The 22,972-nt window shown below is 43.5% G+C and overlaps 1 protein-coding gene across 3 annotated transcripts in view; it reads left to right on the forward strand.

Moving 5' to 3' along the window:
* The window catches only part of GLIS1 (GLIS family zinc finger 1), a 1,244,663-nt gene that overhangs the window by 931,723 nt on the left and 289,968 nt on the right, over positions 1-22,972 (forward strand). For all 3 annotated transcript variants that reach the window (XM_069642164.1, XM_069642165.1, XM_069642166.1), the window contains exon 4: positions 20,539-20,700. In XM_069642164.1, coding sequence (XP_069498265.1) covers positions 20,539-20,700 — 162 coding nt within the window. The remainder of the gene's footprint in view (positions 1-20,538; positions 20,701-22,972) is intronic.

A 22,972-nucleotide genomic window follows, 5' to 3' on the forward strand; every position in this document is an offset into this window, starting at 1 on the left:
TTCTTGGAAATATAATAGGTTGACCTTCACCGTAAAGTCCTTTCCCTGCAGATGCCAATTCTGTATGTCTGCTGGAGTTACCAGTAACCTGGCTTTATCCTTAACTTCCTCTATGGATTGTGTGGCGATTACACCTAGAATTCTTTGTTCGGGAATGATAGGTACAGGTTTAGGATTGATCAAATGTTCTTCCACTCCCATCCGAGAAAGGGCATCAGCTTTACCGTTTTTTGTACCAGGTCGATAGGTAATTATGAAGTCAAACTCGGCAAAGAATAGTGCCCAACGGAGCTGCCTAGAGGATTGAGCTTTTGCGGTTTTCAAATATTGCAGGTTTCGGTGATCTGTAATCACAGTAACGGTGTGTCGGGCCCCCAGAAGATAATGCCGCCAAGCCTTAAAGGCGGACTTGATAGCTAGAAGTTCCTTATCAGTAATAGTGTAATTGATTTCAGGAGGCGAGAATTTGCGGGACCAAAATGCCACGGGATGCAACTGATTGGTTACTGGGTCCTTTTGTGATAGAACTGCCCCCATGGCAAGGCTCGAAGCATCAGTTTCAACGATGTAGGGGAGTTCTGGGCGAGGATGTTTTAAGATCGGTGCAGAGATAAATCTAGTCTTCAAATTCTGGAAAGCTTGTTCCGCCTCGGTAGACCATTCAAAACGTTTGTTTTTCTTTAACAAGGCGGTGATGGGCTGGACTATTCGAGAGAATTTGGGGATAAACCTGCGGTAAAAGTTAGCGAAGCCTAACATGCTTTGAACACCTTTTACGGAGGATGGCGATGACCATTTGAGAATTGCATCGACCTTCTTTGAATCCATACGCACTCTGCTAGGTGATAATATGAATCCCAAGAATTCAACTTCAGTCATGTTGAAAACACATTTTTCCAATTTAGCGAAAAGTTTGTGTTGACGCAATCTCTCGAGGACCATTTTCACGTGTTTCCGATGTTCAGTTTCCGATGAAGAATAAACGAGGATGTCGTCAATGTAAACAACAACACACACATCTATGAGCTCTCTGAGGACATCGTTCATAAAATATTGAAAGGCGGCCGGGGCATTGCAAAGTCCGAAGGGCATGACCTGATATTCAAATAGCCCATACTTGGTGCGGAAGGCCGTCTTCCATTCATCGCCCTCTTTTACTCGTACCAAGTGGTAGGCTCCTCTAAGATCCAGCTTTGTATATATGCATGCTTTTCTGACTTGGTCCAGGAGTTCAGGGATCAAAGGTAACGGATATCTATTCTTAACGGTGATCTGGTTCAGGGCGCGATAATCTATACAAGTTCTAAGGTCCCCTTCTTTTTTTGGAACGAAGAACAAAGCTGAGGAAGCAGGGGACTTGGAAGGACAAATAAACCCATTCGCTAGGTATTGATCCAGGTATTGTCGGAGGTGAAGATTCTCAGGCTCGGTGAGGGCATAAATTCTACTACAAGGAGGAGTAGATCCAGGTATCAGGTCTATCTGGCAGTCATAAGACCTATGAGGAGGTAGAGAGTTAGCCTGATCCTTCCGGAAAACATCTTGGAATTCTAGGTATTCAGGAGGTAACTGGGGAGCCTCCGAGGAAATTGCTGCCAGTGCAACACCAGGTCGAGGGTGACAAGTAGAGACACATTCTGGAAACTGAACCGTTCTTGCTCGCCAATCGATCTGAGGATTGTGCTTCTCTAACCAAGGAATTCCTAGAATAATCTGGAACTGAGGGGCCTTGATCACATCGAACACGATCTTCTCATGGTGTCCATCTTGACTTACTAGCGTCACTTCTTGGGTGGTATGCGTTACTGGTCCGGAGGCTATCTCCGTACCATCCACCGTAGTAATGACGTCCTTTACAGCCTTTGGACAAAGAGTCAGATTCATCCTCAAAACCATTTCATGATCCACATAATTGCCGATGGCACCGCTGTCGACGTAAGCTTCAATCGCATATAATCGATCCGGATGTTCAGGGCTAATGAGGACCATAGGTATCACGAAATGCGAGGTCACGGAACTGGTTTTAACGCTCGGCAAGAGGACCTCTATTCTTGTCGGGCGAGATTGTTTCCCTGCTCAGAGTTTGTGACCCTGGTAACTGCAGCTCCTACTGCCTTCTTGGCTGGTTTCACCGGACAGTCTCGAAGAAAGTGCCCCGAGTTTCCGCAATAGAGGCATAATTGCAGCTGTTTTCTCCTTTCCCGCTCCTTTTGTGTTAGTGGTCCTTTCAGGCCCCCTATTTGCATGGGTTCCCCGGAGTCTACTCCTTTGGTAGGAGTTGGTGGTTTGGAAAATACTCGAGCATCAAACTTGGAACGATCGGCCTTCCTGTTCTGCAGTCTGTGGTCAATTTGAACGACTAAGTCAATATAGTCCGAACAGTCTTGCGGGGGATTCACTACTTGGGCTAACACATCTTTGAGCTCTCCACGTAGACCTCTATAAAACAGCGTAATCCTTTTGTCCTCAGGCCATCGAGTTTCCACTATCAGTCTGTTGAAAGACGCAATATAAGCCAAAAGGTCTTGATTACCCTGTCGCAATGAAAGGAGCTCATTGTCCAAGGCCTGCCCCTGTGAATGTCTTGCAAACAGTTTTTCCATACTGAGCTGAAAAGCTTGAAAATCATGGAGAACCGGATCATCTTGATTAACTAGAGGGATCGACCAGTCTGCCGCATTGCCACTAAGGTACGAAAGCACGAAAGCTACCTTAGCTTGATCAGTTGGAAAGGCTGCTGGCCGGCATAAGAAGTGCAACCGGCACAGATTAATAAATACTGCAAACCTCTTTGGGTCACCAGAAAATCGTTCGGGCGGAGCCAGAGGTACATTCCCAGGTAGGTTGATCTGCACTGGGTTCGTAGAGGATGTTGAAGGAAGATTTGCCCCTGATGCGGGTAACGGAGTTTGTCTGGCTTGTGACTGTAGCAATTGTCTAGCGAGATCATCTGTTCGCTCCTTGGAAATAATCAGTTCCCTTCTTAGAGCATTCGTTTCCTGACGGGCTGCATGCACTTCTGCTCTTAGTTCCCCAAGTAACTGGGCTAGCTGGTCGGTATCCGAGGTTTCCATAGCGCCTGGGTGGGAGTTTTGCGGTAGGCTTTGCGTTCTGTAACGCTCACCTGATTCCCGCAGAGGCGCCGGTCTTGACTGGGTGAATGCCGTATCTTCAAAGGTGATGTGTAACACACGGTTGGCTCTTTGGGCTGGACCTCTGTGCACTGTATGTCTGACTCGAAGAGTAAGATGTCTGCAGATAGAAAATATGGGATTAATGAACTGGGGTTATTGGGTGCCTCTCTCCTCTTCCCTTTCTCTTCTCCTGTAGAACCCCAAAGGTTAACGCCCTCACCTTAGGTAAGTGAACGCCAAGCTCTCCATCTGCCTCGGGGCAGGATGCCGTAACCAGTTTCTTCACTGGATAAGGGTGCAGGCCTCTTGACCTCAGAGGACTGCTGTCCGTCGTTAACTGCACGAACGGTAAGTTCTGGGCACTTCAAATGTCTTAAAAGTCTTTTGTAATGATATCTCTTGTTTTGCAGGGTTCCGGCGATGGCGGATGGCGGGCTGATGAGAGTTGAGGATCGAACCCGCGTGAGGAATAGAAGCACCTGGAAGCACGTAAGTAAGCGCTTGTAGCCTGCTTCACGATGCGCACTAACTGTCCCTTTTATCTTGCAGGTACAAGTTCGGAGCTTTAGAGAAGCTGAAGGGTGCTGGAATACCCACTGGATTCGGCGTGGGAAGGAGTAATGGCACGTGAGTAATAAAGTTGCCCAATGTCTTTAAACGCACCTTCTTTTGTCTTTCAGATGCGGGATGCAGCGCCGAAGGCCTCTGGAGCGTGCGAAGAGCTGGTAAGCTTTTGTCTTTCAGATGCCGGAATGCAGTGCGAAGACCTCCGGAGCATGCGAAGAGTAGGTAAGCCTTTGTGTTTCAGATGCCGAAATGCAGCGCGAGGCGTTGGTGACAGCCGATGGACCAGGTAAGAGATGCGCTGCCACTGAAGACCGTAGTGCTAACCTGTTCTTTCTTTGTCTTTACAGGTGCTGCTGAAGACTGGATTCCAGGATGGTAAGCCTTTGTTCCCTTAGGCCCAGGATCAGAAGCAGAAGACACGATGAGCGTTCTGCTGCAGAGAATGCAGAATAACGCAAAGCAAGATTCATCCATCGGGTGTGGTTTAAATAGCCTCCTGTAGTGCTTAGGTGTCTCCTTCCACAGCCACGCCTAGGTAAGAAAAGAGTTCCTGCTTTCCAGAAGAGTTCCAGTGTTCTGAACCTAGGGAGTGGCTCCTGCCCCACCCAACAGGAAAAGTAGTCCCAAACAGAAGAGGATCAGGGGTTCAACTGGCAGGTAAGTAAGCAGCATGGTCTGCTGCAGGTAAGTCCACCCAAGCATTATGAGCCCGGCGCTTCCAGCGCTGGGACTGGGCATCTTTATGAGCCTGGTGCCACTGGCGCCAGGACAGGGTCCAAAAGGTCCCAATTGGGACTGGCTGGCACTCGGAACCGGGGTTATGGGTCTGCTTCCAAGGGAGTCGGGCAAGTCCTGATCTTTTGGAAGCAGAGATCATGACAGTGCATGAACGTGATGGATGTGCTTTGGATGTATTAACACAGGAAAATGTAGGGAAGAATAGGCAGTGCGGCTACTTTTCTTCCACCCTTGATCCTGTTGCATGTGCTTTTCCAAGATGTTTGAGAGCTGTCGCTGCTGCTGCTGCATCCGTGAAACAGAGTGAGGGAATGGTCCTAGGCCATGCTTTAACCCTGTTGGTACCTCACTCTGTAGATGTTCTATTAAACAGAACACAAATGCAACACCTCACCTCTGCACGATTAACGAGATACGAATTGATCTTGTTTGCACCGCACATCAAAATTCAGAAGTGTTGTGTTCTTAATCCGGCTGAACTTTTACCTTTCCCGCAAGGTACTGCTTGCAGTGACGAAGAGTCACATGACTGCCTTTACACCACAGAGCAAGAGACAAAAGGCATAATTGATCTAAAAGATACTTCTTTGAACAATCCGCAACGGGAGCTGTTTTGTGATGGCTCCTGTTTCAAACTTCCGGATGGTACATCCACGGCTGCTTATGCAATCACCACATTGAGCACGGTTGTGGAGACAAAAGGAATCACGCATGACTCTGCGCAGGCCGCAGAGATTATGGCGTTAACCCGAGCTTGTGAACTTTCCAAAGGGCTTACAGTAAATATATATACTGACAGTCAGTATGTTTTTGGGGTGGTTCACAACTTTGGCAGACTTTGGCCAGAAAGAGGTTTCTTGACCTCACATGGCACTAAAACCCAGTACAGCTTCTTGATAGTACATTTACTCTGAGCGCTTGCATTCCCTACTCAGTTAGCAATTATGAAATGCGCAGCGCATCAGAAGATTATAGATAATGTGGGAAAAGGGAACGCTTTTGGTGACCAGATAGCCAAACAGACTGCCACTGATCTCTCTTCAGAAATGTATACTTCAAGGGAAGCCACAAATGCCTGTACTTTGGATGAGGGTATCGAATCTGTGAAAGACATTCAAGCTGATGCCACTTTAGAGGAATCTAAGAAATGGGCTGAGGGATTGGAAAAATTGGATGATGGCGGGTGTTGGGTGGACAAGGTAGAAGGGAAATGGTTACTGCCAGATGCATACATTACAATGATGGTCACTATGGCTCATGGTCCCACCAATATCTGGGCGCAAAAAGTTACCAAAATGTTGCAAAATGTGTGGGTGAATGATAAAATCTCCAAAGTAGCCGAGTGCTTTGTCCAAAGCTGTATTATTTGCTTGCAGCATAATGTGGGAAAGGGCACATCGACTCCTAGGGGTAGCTTTGGTCCATATTCTGCCCCGTTCGAGGTGATACATTTTAACTTTATTGAAATGGAGAATTTCAACAACTACAAATACGTGCTAGTGGTTGTCTGCACTTTTAGTAAATGGGTTGAAGCCTTTCCTGTCAAAGATACCACAGCTATGACAACGGCGAACACCATGCTGAAGGAATATTTTCCTAGATTTGGTTTGCCAAGTGTCATCTGGTCAGACAATGGTCCAAATTTTATCGCTGCTGTAATTCTGCAAATATGCGCGGGATTACAGATCGATAAACGGTTCCATTCGGCTAGACACGCTCAGAGTGCTGGTTTAGTAGAAAGACACAATGGCATCATCAAGAACAAGCTCGCTAAAACGTGTGCCGGTACTAAACTAAAATGGCCGGACGCCTTGCCGATCGTGTTATTGTCTATGAGAACGACCTCTCAAACTAAGACTGGGCTCTCCCCATTTGAGGTGGTCATGGGTAGGGCAGCTAACATTTGGAACCTGCCAAAGCCCCGCTCGCTACGTGATATTGAACATGTACTTCTTTTTGATTACTGTGGACAGTTAACTAAAAAACTGTATTTGATTTACCAACAGGTGTGAGAAGCTCTACCTGTTAGGTACGAGGGCCAAGGCCACAACATACGGCCGGGGAGCTGGGTCTTGATTAAAGCTTTTGAAGGATCATCTTGCCTCGCACCCCATTGGCGGGGCCCACACCAAGTTCTCCTGGTCACACAGACCGCTGTGCGAGTGGAGGGTCGGAAGCACTGGATACATGCGTCCCACATCAAGAGGATTCCATTCCCTTTGCCACATGATACAGAAGACTCAGAAACCCTTACCAGTACCGTAACCAACGATCACGAAGCATCAAACAGTATCGAGAGTGCGTCAGAGATTCTCCCTGAGCCCGTGGGGCCTGGGGAAACAGCTGCGTCATCTCCACACTCGCCAACAGATCCTTTTGCACCAGTATCAAATTCTGTGTTAAATCCTGCTTTGAATTCACCGCTTCCATCAGGAAGTAACGACTCATTGTTTACAGATCACTCAGTACCAGGGATCACAAGGTACGATCTGCGTCCGAGGAGTTAGACTTACTGCAGGGTTCGGCTGTGCCATCAGGAAAAAATAAAATAGTCGGAGGGCTTGTCTTTTTGGCCCGATCTTGTGTACGTAAGGGGATTCAGTTGGCTAGGGTTCGGGAAAGGACTAAGAAAACCCTCGATCTGGAGATCGCCAGCATGTTAATTTTAGTGAATTTGTTTAAAGAAACAATGCCTGCAAGCACTCCCACTCGTACGGAACAGATAAGAGACTGTGTGACCGACTGTAATAATGAACAATCGAATACATGGGCCCCAAAAATGTATTGTTGTCTTTTGATTATGTTAACTGGTTTCACAATAGTCATTGCTTTAGGATTTTGGTATTTGGAAGAAGTGCATCCGCTTGAAATTCTGTTAGCCACTGAAAATGTACCTACTGTTTCTACATCTTTTGTGTATCTGCACACTCTATCTCCTACAGACTGTCAGCACAGTTACCATAACAATACTCTATTACTTATCATGAATGCCACACATGCCATATTTAACAAATCCAATTGCTAGGTCTGCTCGCATTTACTGCAACATGGGAATAAGGGGCTGGGTTGGTATATTCACCCTTTACCTTAAACTACTGCATGCTATGCTTCTTTAAGGGCACTATTCTTTGGCCGATGGAACGATAGCATCTCGGGGAACTTTGATGGAACTAATTTGAATGACTTTGAGGAACGTGTTCTAACGGCCCTGGGATGCTCACTCTTTGCGAATAAGAGCAAGCCTAATGTTGCTTCTATTAGGCCTTCTGATGGACTGTCCAGTCCTTTTCAATCTCTGATCTCTTTCAATATGGCTCCTATAGGCAATAGGGATGCCACGCCACCTTCTTATACTGTTAACCACAGCCCCAATTCAGTTTCTTTCTGCATACAGAGGAATGGTACTCAGTCAATGGGTGATTTCAAGGAGTGCGCCAACATTGCGAACTTGACTAGTGAGGACAGAACTTTGTATGTAGATGAACCTGTCTACTTTGTTTGCGGTGATGTAGCTTTTCCATGGTTACCCAGGGATTAGCAGGGAACTTGTTATTTAGGGATTCTGTTACCCGGGGTATTCATTGCTAGCACTGTAGAAATTTCAAAAGCTCGTCCTAGGCGGGACGAGAATGGTGACACTTCAGCACAAGTTCTGGGTGACATAGCTAAATCCTTCGTACCATTTTGGGGGCAAATATTGAACTCAGAGGATATCAGAAGACTAGCGAGAGTATTGGAGAGGACTATCAACCGGACTACTGACATACTCTAAAACATGACTTTAGAACAAAAAGCAATAAGGTTAGTAGCACTTCAGAACCGGATGGCATTAGACGTCATCCTGGCTGAGCGTGGTGGGGTATGTAAATTAGTGGGGTCCGCTTACTGCTTTTTCATGCCAGATTCCTCCCCAACGATTTTTAAGGAATACAAAATCTGCACGTCCTTAGTTCAGAAGTGCATGTTCCCGAGGGGAACTGGGATTTTAGCGCTTGGTTCTGGGACTTCTTGCGATCTTGTGGATGGAAGCTACTTTCGGTCTTGCTGATTATTTTAAGTATTCTGTTGTTTTTCTGTAGTTGTATACAATGTCTTCCTGGTATATGTTCGATGATAGGAGGATGTTGTGCACAAGCGATGGGTACATTAGGGCACAAGGTATACGCCCCAGAGAAAATGTCTAATGAATTTGTGCCGAAAGAAATCTCAGTATCTGACCTCATGGCGATCGATATCTCCGATAGTGATTCAGGATGAATGGACATTGAGACGTGGAGTTACTCGTAAAGTGACTAGAAGTAGTTTAGCTCTTGGCTTAGGCCAAAAGGAGGGTTTGTTAAACGGGATATCATATTGTGCCTCCTTTATTGTATATAATGGCCTAAGCCCAGTCGCTCTGTGAAGAAAACCGCATTGCAAAGTTCCGATTTTAGATCGACTTCGCCGCCATTTTAGGTCCATCCGCCATTTTGATTTCCATTTCAAAGTAACTCTGTGTTCCAAAATGGTGGACAGTGTTTCTTGCTTGTAACTAAGCCGTCCTGCACTTCGTGCATTAATGTGTAAATTGTCCGTTTACCGAATGTTTGGGTTGAGTAAAGAGACCTTGTCCCATGCCTGACTTGTAGACAGAGGATTGTCTGCGCCAATGAGTCTGATCCACGGACATACATCGACCACAATGTAGAACAAATACTGAACATGGACACTAGCTGAACTGCATTGTAAAGGATATATGTTAAGGTTTATTGTTAAATCCGAGAATACACTGTTGCCATTGCGATTTGTTTGTATGTGAATTGAGGATGATCTATGTACATATTGTCGGACAAGCCAGAAGTGAACTCGGCACAAACTCTAGACCATGGATTATTAACTTGCAGTGGGGCTGGACATTATGATCGCAAATGTATAAAATGCAAAACTGTTTAAACGTCCAGTACCCCGCACTTCTCACACCGAAAGGGCTGGTAGTCGCTGTGATGAACTGAGGGCCAGATAGCTATCTGTGTCTGATTTTGTTTCTTTGTAACTGTACAGTTTTAGAATAAAGATCTGTGAATGTTTATAAGCCCGTGTTTGGTGTATTTCATTTTGGGGTACTCAGCCTCGATATTTCCTTTTGCTTTTACAACCCGTGAGCTATTCTCTCGGGACATAATCACTGATTAACAGCAACTCCTAATTTGCACTGGGGGACATTGTCCCAGAAAAAATGGGTGCTGTGGGCCTTTCAGCTCCATTTGACCTTGAAAATGCATGTATTATGTATTATGTATTGTGTATTCTGTGCTTGGGTACATATGTTATATATATATATTACAAGGCCTGTGGTATGGTTAAGTTGCTCAACCCATAGGAAGTGTACTTTGTGGGCAGCTTATACTTTGCCCCATTGGATGAAACCTCACAAACCTTTGCCAATAAAGTATATGGTCCTGTCAGATTGATCCGCAAAGTTTAGTGAGGTTTTGTCCGGGGGAAGCAAAGTTATAGGGGGTCCCAAAATGTGTCGTTTTCCCCATAGATACAATGGGAACAAAAATGTGCACTCCTACTGCCCAAACCACTGGACGGATTTTCACCACATTTGTGGCAGGAATGGCAGCTTGATCACAAAGCGTGCTTTTGTAAATTTGGTGTAAATCCATCCAGTAGTTCTTTTTAAAGTGACCAAAAAGTAGGTAACAAAAATGAGTGATATCTGGGTTTGGTCCGCAAACTTACTTCCCTGTTCAGTCTGAGGACGGCCTCTCTGATAGGCCCAGAGAGTGGCCTCAGACCCACGGACATCAGACAGGCCAACTGATTGGATGGTGAAAATCGTGAGGGGCGTCAGATTTTTGAAAACGCACGCCAGGTTGAATTGCAGGCACCAGTGTACACGAACATCGCGGTAAAAGCAGATTGAAAAACTCAAAATTGCACTTGTCAAACTTATTAAATAATCTTTGTGGAGGTGAGGGGTGAAGAGGATGGAATGGGAAATGGCCTTAAAAAGCCAAAGAACTGGTTTATTTCTTCTCTGATTTCCGTGAACAGTTCGGGTACAGCCCTGTAATGTTTGCAAACATCTCACATGTTCGGGGGCATCTATGCTTATTTGTGCATTACAGGTTTGGTGAAAAGCAGTTTTTGAATGGCTTATAACTTTGGCTCCCCTCAATGAAACTGAATGAAATCTTGTAATTCCATTCTAGACCTGATTTTGAATGGTTTTCGAAAATGTGGTGCTGTTTTGCAAGAGGAAACAAAATTAGAGGGGGGTTCCCAAAATATTGTAACAGCTTATACATGTGGTGCCATTTGACGAATCTGCACCAATGTAGATTTTAGATCTAGATATAAATATTTTTGAAAAGTTTGGTGGGATTTTGTCAAGAGGGGGCTAAATTATAGGAGGGTCTCAACATTTTTAGATGGCTTATAACTTTGTTGCCATTTGACGACTCTGGCAGAAGTTTTCAGAAAGATTATTCAGTCCAACCTGAATGTTTGTGCAAAGTCTAAATGGATTTTGTGAAGTGGGGGCAAGTTATATGACTATTGTATGTATGTACATTTTGACACTTTTGGAAAAATAAACCATGGATAGATTTCCAGCAAACTCATGTAAGAAGTATTGGCAAGGAACCGATAGCATGGTTTTGCAAATGTGTTGTGTTTTATTTTTTGACAAGTGTCATAATGTAGGTACAAAAGATAGTGATATACCTTTGATGACTGAGGTATAGCCTGTGGCCATGGGCAGTGGCCAAATTGTCCGGGGCATGACATAAGTTCATGACACAGACAATCTGGCTACTGGCCATGACCACGAGGGACGGCTAATAGGGATAAAGTGGCCATGTCCACCTATGTGGTAACGTTTTTCAAAATTGGGATAGGTTCGAAAGGGAAAAAAAGTTTGCTCATGGTAATATGGTCATAGGGTTCTCTCTTCGCCTGCTGCAGGCTGCTATGGAAAGGGAAGAGTGGCTCTGTACAGAGCTCCGCCTTCCCTTTCTGTGGTGACCATCCTGGAAATGGTTTTTCCTTCACGCGCCCTGGTGTAGGAAGAAAAATCTTTTTTTTGTTAGCAGCCTGGGTTACCGCTTTGGCAACCCGTGTGTTAATGGCCTTCATCCCCCATTGCAGGGGCTGGAACGGGGATAATGGTTTGCAGCCCTTGTTATCCGCCCTCGCGTCGCTTGGGCCGATAACTTAGGCTGGCGGGCCGTTATCCTCCATTCTAATCGGAACAGGGGATGAACGCCACATTCTTCCCATTAGCATAATATAAAATGCTAATGGAAATATTCGAAAATCTTATTGAGGGTATGTACTTTACCGAGAAATGTAAAGTATATGGAGTCTGTAAGATTTTTATTTTTAGTTCTATTTATTAACTGTGAAAGGTGGTTTCTAAAGGAACCTTTTTTTGTTGTGTTTGATTTTTCTTTTTTTTTTGCAGGAGAGGTTAGAACGTAAAATGGAGAGGGATATGAGGGCAGAGGAACCAAGCAGTAATATGGAGGGGTAGGTGGACAGGGGAAGATTGTGCACGTGTGTTACATCTAAGGTAGGAGGCAGTGTTTCTCATGTGCCTTGAATACAGCGTCAAAAGCACTTTGAAACTGCTCCCACCTGCAGAGTGGTGTGTTGCAGTATATACAGAGGACTGTTGTATTCAAATGATATGGATCAACAGCCTCTTTTATTGCTTGCAAGGTAGCTAGTAGGATTTTGTGTCCTACAGAGTTAGACTGTTTGGTTACAGTATTGGTTGAGGAAGATGAGGTGGAGGAAGACAGCCTACTACTTGCTAAGAAAGGAACAGACTTTCTGAGAGCATTGCCGTGGTTGCATTGGGTGTGGTGGCGCCTGGAGGTGGTCCCCTAGGAGTACTGTCCAGGTAGTACGTGACTGAGTACAACGTTGCACTCAGTGCATTTCACTTTGGTAGCATTAGCCTTTGGTACATTCCCAACAGTGGTAAAGAACTGCCACTCCCATGATTCTCTCTGGGTGCTAGAGGTAGGCACTTCCTCTACCTCATCTTCTTGGTCCTCTTCATTGTCTGTGGAAATACTACACTTTTTTTGTTGTGTAGGTTCTCCAGCTGGTGGTGGTGGTGGCTCTTTGGGAGAAGAGATAAATAGCAGTTTTGATAATATTCTTCCACGTATGTGCTCTGTACTAGATTGTTAATGATATGAGTAAGTTGTAGGAGATTAGCATGCACTGGTAAAAACCCATGAAATTCACTGAAAAAACTTTGTTTAAAGAATGTTATGGTTAAGTTGCACTAATACAAACCTATGAAATTCTCTGAAAAAACGTTGTCAAAGGGACGTTATGGTTATGTTGCACTAAGAAAAACCTATGAAATTCGCAGAAAAAACATTATTATAGGGACATTATGGTTAAGTTGCAATAATAGAAACCTATGAAATATAATGAATAAACTTTGTTAAAAGGACCTTATGGTTGCAAATAAAACTGAAAAACCTCAGAAATTCGCCAGTTATGGTATGTTAAGCAACCATTACTCGCACCACCACCGTGCACTGCTAAAACTAACACCCAGGACATCAAAAATGACATCACAAATGTCCTTATAGTCCTTAACTTGTTGGTCTCCTTAAATTACTTGTCTAAACACATTAAGGATCTGTGTGGCAATCAATGGCACTGTTCTCAAATTGATTTGCATCCTGTAATCCTAACTGCACTTGTGAACACTGAGGACTCTGAATTGGCTCCTACTCTTGTGCCATGTGGGGCAGCCCAGACCTCTGCCCATTCAGTGAGAAATAATTGAAGACACGGGTGTCTTCTTTCAGCAATATGTAGACGACATGCAACCACACCATAAAATCATAGAAGAACATAGTCCTGGATGTCAAACTTTATTTTGAAACTCCACCCTAACAGAGTTCTTACTAATGAAATTACTATTAACCTCTTCATCCTCAGGTCGCTGTGTCCAGTGCTGGCTCTGCACTCTAACAGCTGGATGGATTCCACCTCTAGAGTAAATAATTAATTATTTTGTACCCAGTCTTTACACTTCCCCTCGATTTATACATTTTAAGTATTATGATGGCAGCATGATACCAACTACCTTTGAACAAACACAACAAAGGCTACACCCTCAGCTGTGACCTATGCATGCCCGCATCGGCCATGCAGGTGCAGACATCAAATGTTCTTTGATGTGTTGACCAATTATTTTATTTAGGAATTAACCAGCTGAGCGACAGGCCGAAGTGGGTGTAAGCGGCCTGCCAACCCAAGGTAATGGCCCCAGTACAGTGTGGGCCATAACCATAGGAAGCAACAATATTATCAGTTGGTGAAGCCCACTGTGTAGGGCACTATCATCATTTGCACCCCGGCACAAAGGTCGGGGTGCTTATTGTTTTAAAACATAAAAAGAATGAGTTTCCGAAATGCGTTGCTTGCATGAGACCATCCATTCAAATAACAAAAATTGCCCAAACAAAGAGGCCATCATGGACACGAGAAAAGGGAGGTTGAAAAATTAGCCTTTTTTCTGACTCCATATATATATATCTATAGTGCTGACTCCAGAAGGTGATAAAGGAAGTAGAGAACAGATCCAAGAATGAAGGCGGTTTAATGGCAAATAATGCTGGTGTTCTGAGCATCCTCATTGGCTAGGATGGATATCACAGGTTCCGAACTTCATAAAATGTCCTGGGGGTGCCATCTTCACAACATCTATTTCTAAGAGGCAAGCCCAGCCAGCCATGAAATCTGCTAAGGCTGAAGGCGTGCTGACTTTAATAGAACAGCAATCAGACTCATTCAATGAAAGGGGTTGCTAGTCACCCCCACAGGGGCAGCGACATGTGGGTAGCCATTGTAACCTCTTGCTTGCCGAAAACGACATGCATGTAGGCTCTCAAGGGGATTCTCTTATGTATTATAATTATTAGGGTATTTAGTCAGCGCAGACCTAGCTTCTGGAAGCAACTGAGCTCTTTACAATCATAGGGGGATAAACAAGGTTAGGATTCAGAGAAAAAGGGAGCGGGGCTATGCTACATTTGCATCACTATCCAAAGGCAGAAATAACCATTGTCTGCTTCCTGGATTTTGCTTTATAGATAGGCTTGGCACAAACACTCTGGGACTAGTCTTTACATGTTCTCTTGTGAGTTTGTTATACAATCGAACTTGGACCTGTCTTTGCAATGGAATAGGCCAAAATTACCAAATACAAATACAGTATAGTGAGCAGGGGTTGCGGGGGACACCTCCGCAGCTGCCCGATGAAAAAAGAAGAAAAAAAAGAAAAGGACCCTCCGGCGCCGGTTCCCGATCACGGACGTGAAAGGGAACAGGCGTCTCAGGGTCCAGTGAGATGGAAGGCAAGGTAAGTAAGGAGGTGGGGGTGGGGGTGGGGGTAGGGGTGTAATGGGGTGGGGGTAGGGGTGTGGGTGGGGCTATGGGTAGGGGTTTCGGCAGATCGGGAATGTTCAGGTGAGAAATGACCGAAGATTATTTAGAGAAAATAATCTTCGGTCATTTCTACCTCAAACATTTCCATTGCGGTAAACTCACATAGATTCTCTGAAATAGTTGTGATGCCATCATGCTCTCTTATATCTTCCTTAAATATGGGGGCGGGGGTGCAGGAGGACTTGCATCATCGTTCGCAGGAGGAAACTTGCCTTGTATTTGAAATGTATGACTGAGAAGCAGGATCTCTGGCTATGATACATGGCAGCGCGGGATGACCCCAATTAACGTCCAGTAGTCGATTGCGTCAAAGCCGGCAAAGTTGGTGGTGAATATCTCTTTTCCTGGCACTGCAGAAAATGTAAAATGGTATGTTCCTGGGTGGATGGAGGGAGAATAAGGTAGCAGTGAGACTCCCCCTCGAACAAAGGTTTTTTTTTTAAAAGCTTGATGTAAGAACTCTATGGGGTTTCCTGCGTCCTGAATTTTTGTAATGACCTATAACAGAGCTCAATGGTTACGATTGTAGCCTTCTAATGATTGGCCAGGCCTTCTTCCTTTATTGCGCATGACCTGTGTCTTTTTCTTTCTTCCAGCAAGTTAATTTGTGGTGGACTTCCTGCAAGCTAGGCTGTACGAAAAGTGAGGTGTAAGGAAACTGTAGCCTGTCAAAGTGAAAGAGGGCTTTATGCATGCCTTGCTGTGACTGCCTGTAGGTGTTGAATGATATAATATATTTGTAATTCAATTCCTGTGTGGTCCAGTCAGACCTCATGTGTTGCAGTCTCTCGTTTGTATTTTTCCACGTGTACCCTCTCTATGTAGTGTCGGCATCACATGTATAAGAAAGTGTCAGAGATGTTTGGGCGATCTGACCGCGAACATCCAGATGGAAAGTCAGCACCGCCTGCTTCTGCAATGTGATCATTATATTAATGTCTGAAACAGGGTTCTGCAGTTGGGACATTCCCAAAGTCTCACACAGTTTACTTTGACACTCTTCGGCTATTAGCCCACCTAAGGGATATCTTTCAGAGTGCACTTACATTTCCCTAAATTATGTTCAATGGGAAAGTAATACAATGAGTGTTCTCATGACCTGTTTTGCATTATGTGTCGCGTTATGTGTTGTTCTTCTGTCATCTCCCATTCAGCAGGACTATGCCTGTTTCTGAACAGCACATGCATGTCAAAAGTGCATGTTCTTGAACCGTGGGCCCATTTTTAATTAGGATCTTGCATTTGCAATTATGTAATCTCCAGAATGATGAAATGTGGATGTTGTTGAAAGAAAATCTATGGTTCAAAAAGGTTCTGGCCGAAATGATTTGCACATACTATTAAGCATGAGAGATCATGTGTGTGGTTTCCAGATATCCCCCGTATTTCGAGTATTTTGGCATCCTGGAAACATTTAGAACTTCCTTGAAGATTTGCAGTGGCAGCTGGTGTTCGATGTGATTTTACCGAAATCATTTTCAGAATGGTATTTTATATCAATACATTTATAATGAAAAAACGTCCATTTTATTTTTTTTCATGTTTTTTTAGGGGGTTCCACCAAACCCCTAATTTCCCTATGCTTTAAACCCCACCTCAATCCCCTGCCCACCTGTTTTAACCCCACAACCCACCCCCATATATAAAAAAAAACAAATAGTTTTTTTTGTTAGAATTTTTTCGTTTAAAAATCATTCTCTGCCATTTTTTCATTACAATCACTGGATACCGCAGCTGGTGAATTTTTGGAGGTTTGTAAATGTATATGCTAAAAATGCGTGAGCGACCGAACGCAGCAAGGTAGTCCGAAACAAGCAAGGAAAGCTTGTGGGGGTTCTCCCCCGAGAAATATTTTTAAATAATGAGTTTAAATGGTGCATTTTACAGCACCTTATGTGAATCATTCAGGTTAAAGTCACACAGTTTGCGATCAGTGTTGTATGGCAGCACATGAAAAAATTGAATAGATGCAAGTCAACAACAGTGCACATGACCATGTTCCAATGTATTTTCAATATATACATTATCATGCATACTGTGCCCATAAATGTCCGTTCAGGCCTCACCAATATATGCCAGATAAGGATTGCCAGGTAGTAAAAAATGCCATGAGACGGAACGAAAGTACCAGGCCGGCTATACCAATGTTGGCCAGTGCACTACTTAATCACACTTATGTTTGCTTTTACCCTTGATGCCAAGTACAACAATGCCATGACACACAAAGAATATATGGCCAGACTGGAGCCACCAATGTAAGCCAGTCTACCCACGTAAAACACTCATAATGTTTGCTTTACTTTTAATGCCAAGAAAAAAGTAACAAACTCCATGCCACAGTAAGAAAGTAAATGCACACTGACACCACGAATGTAAGCTAGGCTAGCCATAAAATAACACGTATCATGCTTGCATTACATACAGGTGGCAAGTAAAAATTACCATGCCACAGCTGAGATCTAACGATTTTTGCCAACAACAACGGACGCGAGCAGATGAAACAGGACATTGGGAATGAAAAGACACAACATCATATCAACCAGAGAATACAATAACTATGGTTGGAAAGTAGTGTGACTACACAGCGCAACAAATAAGAAAATGAGAAAACGAGAAAATAAGAGAAAAACAGTCCTGACACAACAGGCAGATACAAATAATAGGTCATCTGCAGAGTCAAGATAATAACAATTTGGCCCGACCAAGACGCTCAAGACATTTCTGTGTCCCGAGGACAGCCAAAAATATTGGGAAAAGGGGTTAGATATAGTGCCCAATTTAACAAAAAGGCCAAAACATATGTAGACCATGCAAGAGGCACAAAGTGTTGAGCTCAGTTTTTGGAGACCACATTTAAGGATATCCATTCTTAGATTAAAAGTCTGTGGCCTACATAGAACTAAACAATGTATCAATAATCAGATTGATTTGTGTTTATTACCTTCTGTCCTATACTTTGACCTCAAAGAAGGATAATTTTTCTCTGAAGTAGGACCCAAGTCACATACTAACCCCATGTTTTTGATTTTTTTGATAATTACTTTGATAACAGGATTGTGGATTTTTTCAATTAAAACAGTCTTAATTGATTTTATGTATGTTCTGTGAATATAAGATTAAAATATTTTTATGCTGTTATAAATGGTTCGGAGATATTGTGAGCAACCTTAATATTAATGATTTTTTTCATAAGGCACAAAGGTGGTACACTAACCTAAACTAAACGGACGTAGAGAGGGGAAATCAATTCCTTGTTCTACTATATTTCTCTTATATCCTTCCCAGTCTGGGACCTATCCCCCGATAACAAAAAAACTGGTAAGCACCCAATAAATATGATCACCATTAATGTGGGCCAGTTTAGCCACTTAATAACACTTATCACGTTTGCTTTACCCTTGATGCCAGGTAAAAAAGGTCATGCCACATTAAGAAAGTATAAGCAGATTGGCACTAATAGTGGAATGCCACACCAGGATAATAACAGTCTGCCACTCATGCTAACAGCCCTCACTGTATCTCAGCATATTAACTCTGGCGAGTGACCGTTATCACACTGTAGGGCCTGGCACTGAACACACTGCTGTTTACTTAAATATGCTCTTTTAAGGTTTCTTAATAACAAGACATATTTATGTTAATAGGTAAGTAAATTCAGCCGAACCCCAAATCAGCCAAATTCGCACTGTATTCCGGTGATCCAGGTCCAGGCATTCTTTCCAGAGATTCTGCCGACTGATTCAGGTTAAGCTCATGCCAATTCATGCTGATGAAATGCTACGTAGCCTCTTACAATAGATATATGTTATGTGCTTTTTTTCCCCGGTACCAAGCTCATAAGATTGAAATTGTACCTGAATAAATGGTATTCCATTAAGGAACATCAAAGTCTTCATAATGAATGATTGCCATGTGACTGCTGTCTCAGCCCTACGTGCCTTTCATTATTCTTCAGGCATGATCTCTCTCTTTTATTAGATAAATAACCTCAGTAATCCTAATACTCAATGGTCGACCCCTGAACGATAACAAAACAGATCCAAGCATGCTTGACATGTCAGTGACCTATTCTGCTGGTCTGACATGCAATCTTACAATTCTCCACTTCAATTGTATTAATTTGATCAACTTCAGAAGTATGAAAGGCTGAGTTATTCTTACCCTGATTCCAACCTGGGACCTGCAGTAATATATCGATCCCTGCAGTAGGTGCATTAATCTACTGAGATATATTATTGCAGAGTTGATTGTCCTGCTCTACTTTATCATTCACAGATCCACGGGACTCCATTTCCTCTTTCTTCAGCCCCTCTCCCCGCCGCCACCTGGTCTCCCTGACTGACCCCCTCCCTTTCCCAACCTTTCTCTCCCTTCCTCAAGCCTTTTAACATTATTTCGGTGTGTGGCTTTTTCCAAGAATCCACTCAAACCTTCCCAAACCTCACCTGTGCTCCCCTGAGGATTTAGGGCTCTTGGAGGAGATTCAGGCAGATTTAGGCTGGGAGCAAGATCTGTGGGAACCCTAACACTAATCCAAACCTTACCAGCAGATTCACAGGAGCACAAAGATCACTTTTGAAAAGGTTTGCCCAGACTTAGCTCCTGCTCTTGAGATATAGTGTAAGAAGGTAGTGCCGAGAGGCAATTTAGTTTGTAGTGGGCACTGTACAAATCAATCATAATATATATCAATGTATATATTTTGAAAACAATTCTTTGATACCATTTTGAGTTTGTACGTGTTTAGAAATGCCACTTTAAGTTTCTTGAATACTTTTTGTAGGAACGTGAAACAGCAATGAAATGATTCAGGCGACAGTGCGTTAGGTTTCTTTCTCGACTCGCTGCAAAAAGATCCGTATGTTGGCATTCCTGTTTATTTTATTTTTTTGTTTACAGGGAAATGCGCTCCCATGTAAAAGCCTTACCCCACTTAATCTTGTTAACCCCCTATACAGGGGGCATAACAGGAAGGATGCTACTGGCTCTCTTCCTGCCTCCATTAAGACAGCAGCAAAAAGACTCTGCAAAGTGCATGGCGACGACCATTCCCATCAGCACTTAGAAATCCCCTCCATACACTTAACAAATGATCCACCGCCTAGTGGCAAAATACAGAGTAAACCACAGGGGGAGTCACCTTAACGCTCTACTTTTTTCCTACACTATTTTCCTACGGTTGTGGACAAGTGTAGCGGCCGCCTGCAATCAACAACTGCTGTATCATAATAATGGCATATCAAATACAGCTCACCTGGCAGTGAACAATCAGACTGAAAGAGCAGGAGTACCACAAAGAGCACAGCTATGACAGAAAAAAAGTCTGTATGGTGATATGCGTATTTGTATCCACTGGTGCAAAGTGAATGTTTTGATGTTGAGGCAGGCAAGGGGGGAATAACAATGCAAACATATTCCTTTAAATCTTATTTCAAATCATGCTTGACAGGTTCACGTTAAACGGACAGAAGGTTCTCGTAGCCACACACCCCTGCTGCTGCTGCTGCCTGCCTCTTTTGTGATTTATGTTCCCTATCCATCATGGGTCTCACGCTGTGTTCACGGAGGCTGCACGCGGTTTATTTGAAAAACGACTTAACAGAGGGTTTTCTGTTTGTTTTCTTCCCAGTTCGAAGGGTGCAACAAGGCGTTTTCTCGGCTTGAAAACCTTAAAATCCACCTGCGAAGTCACACGGGAGAGAAGCCCTACCTCTGCCAGCACCCCGGCTGCCAGAAAGCTTTCAGCAACTCCAGCGACAGAGCCAAGCACCAGCGAACCCACCTGGACACCGTAAGCACGCGCAGCCTGCGCTCTGGGGCGCATGCGTAGAGTTACTAGCAGTGCCAGCAGTTGAATGCAGTGGTGGAAATGGGAACAATGTGTCGGGGGATCCCACAAGGGCCAGAGTTTGGAGGAGGGTGCAGGGTTCCGAGGGGGCAGAGCTGGCATTTGAACTTCGCTTAAAGGAAATGTTCAAATTAATAGTTTTAAAATGGGGCAATTTATTTCACACGGCTTCTTTCAAAACACACTCTACATGAATTCCACTTGAAATTACTTTCATTGCAGTGATGCACCCAACATACTGTTGCTAATGCAGTGATTGTTAGTACATTAAGGGATCCACAGGCACGCTCTACAGTAGAAGGTTACTAGGGTAGCTCAGCAGGTTGAGAGACCATTGTTGAGATGTTATATATTAAAAACTGCTTGTTAATCATATGACATTTTGCAATTCCTTCCTTATAAAAAAAAAAACAGTGCTATAAAATGTGTTTGGCCAGAGCATGGGTTGGGCTGGTTGCTTACTTATATTCAGGCCGCAGGTGGGGGTATTTCTGCCCCTGTAGTGAAAATCAAAAGTTGTCATCCATGAACCCACCGTTTACTTCCTAATAACTGCTGTCAGCACAACAAAAGAATTAATTTGTGATGAATCATTTTGACAAGCATATAACATCTTTATAAATACAACATGTGATAAAACACAAAGGAAGGGGCACACAAATTACAGGGTATTTGTGTGGTAGTCCGACAAAAAAGCAACACATTTCAAAGAAAACTAGTGAATGCAAGTTTAAGCAATATTTTTGACTTTGGACATTTCTTTTTTTGTAATGAAAGTGTAAGATGAAAATTTGGAAAACAATAGTGTGCCCAGCAAAGCATGTAGAAAGACTGCTTTTAATAGTGATGGCCTACGCTCCAGTGATAGTCATGGCCCATTAAATAAAACAGTTTGAGCAAATAGAACCTGCAAACTCGCGAGTGACGGCTGAGGAAAGGAGGACAGCGCAGCTTAGATCACCAAGCCCCCAGCTTCCCTCTGCGAAGCTGGGGGCTCGGTAAAGCCTTGTCAGGGCTGAGGCTGGAGGGGCCGAGATCCAGCCAGACATCTGATGCCGGATCTCAGACCCGACAAGAGCCGGCCCATTGGCCAGCGCTGGTTGAATGGATGAGGTAATTGTCGAAGTTCAAATTTGCAGAAATAGGAGTCAAGTCAGAGGGGGTAGGCGACTAAAAAGGTGTCGGTCTAGCACATGCTTTAAGTTTCATCCTTCGTTTCTTCATCTTTTCCTCTTTCATTCATTTTTCTCTTGTTTTCTACTATGTGTTTTCTTTAGCTTCAGCGTTTATTTACTATGTATGCATTTATATTCTCTTTATTGTTCATGGTTTTTTCTCTCTGCTCTTCATTGAGTAATTTTTCAGCTTCTCTTTTTTGCCTTTTTCTACTTTGGACGTGTTCTTTCTCTTTAATATATATTTATTTATATGTCTCTTATTTTTTGTGAAATTTCTTGGTTTTTTCTTTTGTCGTTAATATATTTTTGTCTCTCTGTTCCTTCTGTACTTTATTGTTCGTTCTCGTCTTTCCTTACTTTCTCTTTGTTCTTCCTTGCCTTTATTATATCTTTAATTTTATTTTTTATTTTCTTTGTTATTGTATTTATTTATGTTTTTTCTGTATTGTCTCTGTTTTACTTTCTCTTCATTTTCAAAGTATTTTTCTTTCTCTTGCTTGCCTTTTCCTACTTTGCCATCAGCATCATGAGTCTCCTTATCACCATTGAGCTGCTCCTGACTATGGAAGAGGCATATGGCGAAGAATACACTAAAATAAACAAATGGCTTCAAGAAAGAAGCTAGCACCTGCTCAAAAGGGACAAACCGCTTAAAGGGGTCTGCAGGACTCCTCCAGTTGCAGCACACCATTGTTAGCATGCCAATGGGGCACAGATTCAAGCAATCTATTTCCAAAATTGGGAATTCAGCAGAGGCACCCAGCCTTAGACTCCCAAGTGTGTTGATGCCACGATACTACTAGGGATATTTTATAAGCAAAATACAGGGATGGAGGGATGCCCCCATGTCCTGGACAAAGTGCACTCCCCTCTGGAGACCAGTTCCTAGGTTGGCCCACATTCAGGCCAGAAACCACTGGATTACCAGATATATTGAGGGGGGATTGAGGAGTTTCAGGGGTAAGCAGATCCCCCTATCTTACCTAGATAAATAGAGAGGAGGATAGAACATTCAAGGAGTGAATAACCTGTTGAAT

Source organism: Ambystoma mexicanum, chromosome 1q (genome assembly GCF_040938575.1).
Source record: "Ambystoma mexicanum isolate Mex_15411 chromosome 1q, UKY_AmexF1_1, whole genome shotgun sequence".
NCBI classification, from domain to species: Eukaryota; Metazoa; Chordata; class Amphibia; order Caudata; family Ambystomatidae; genus Ambystoma; species Ambystoma mexicanum.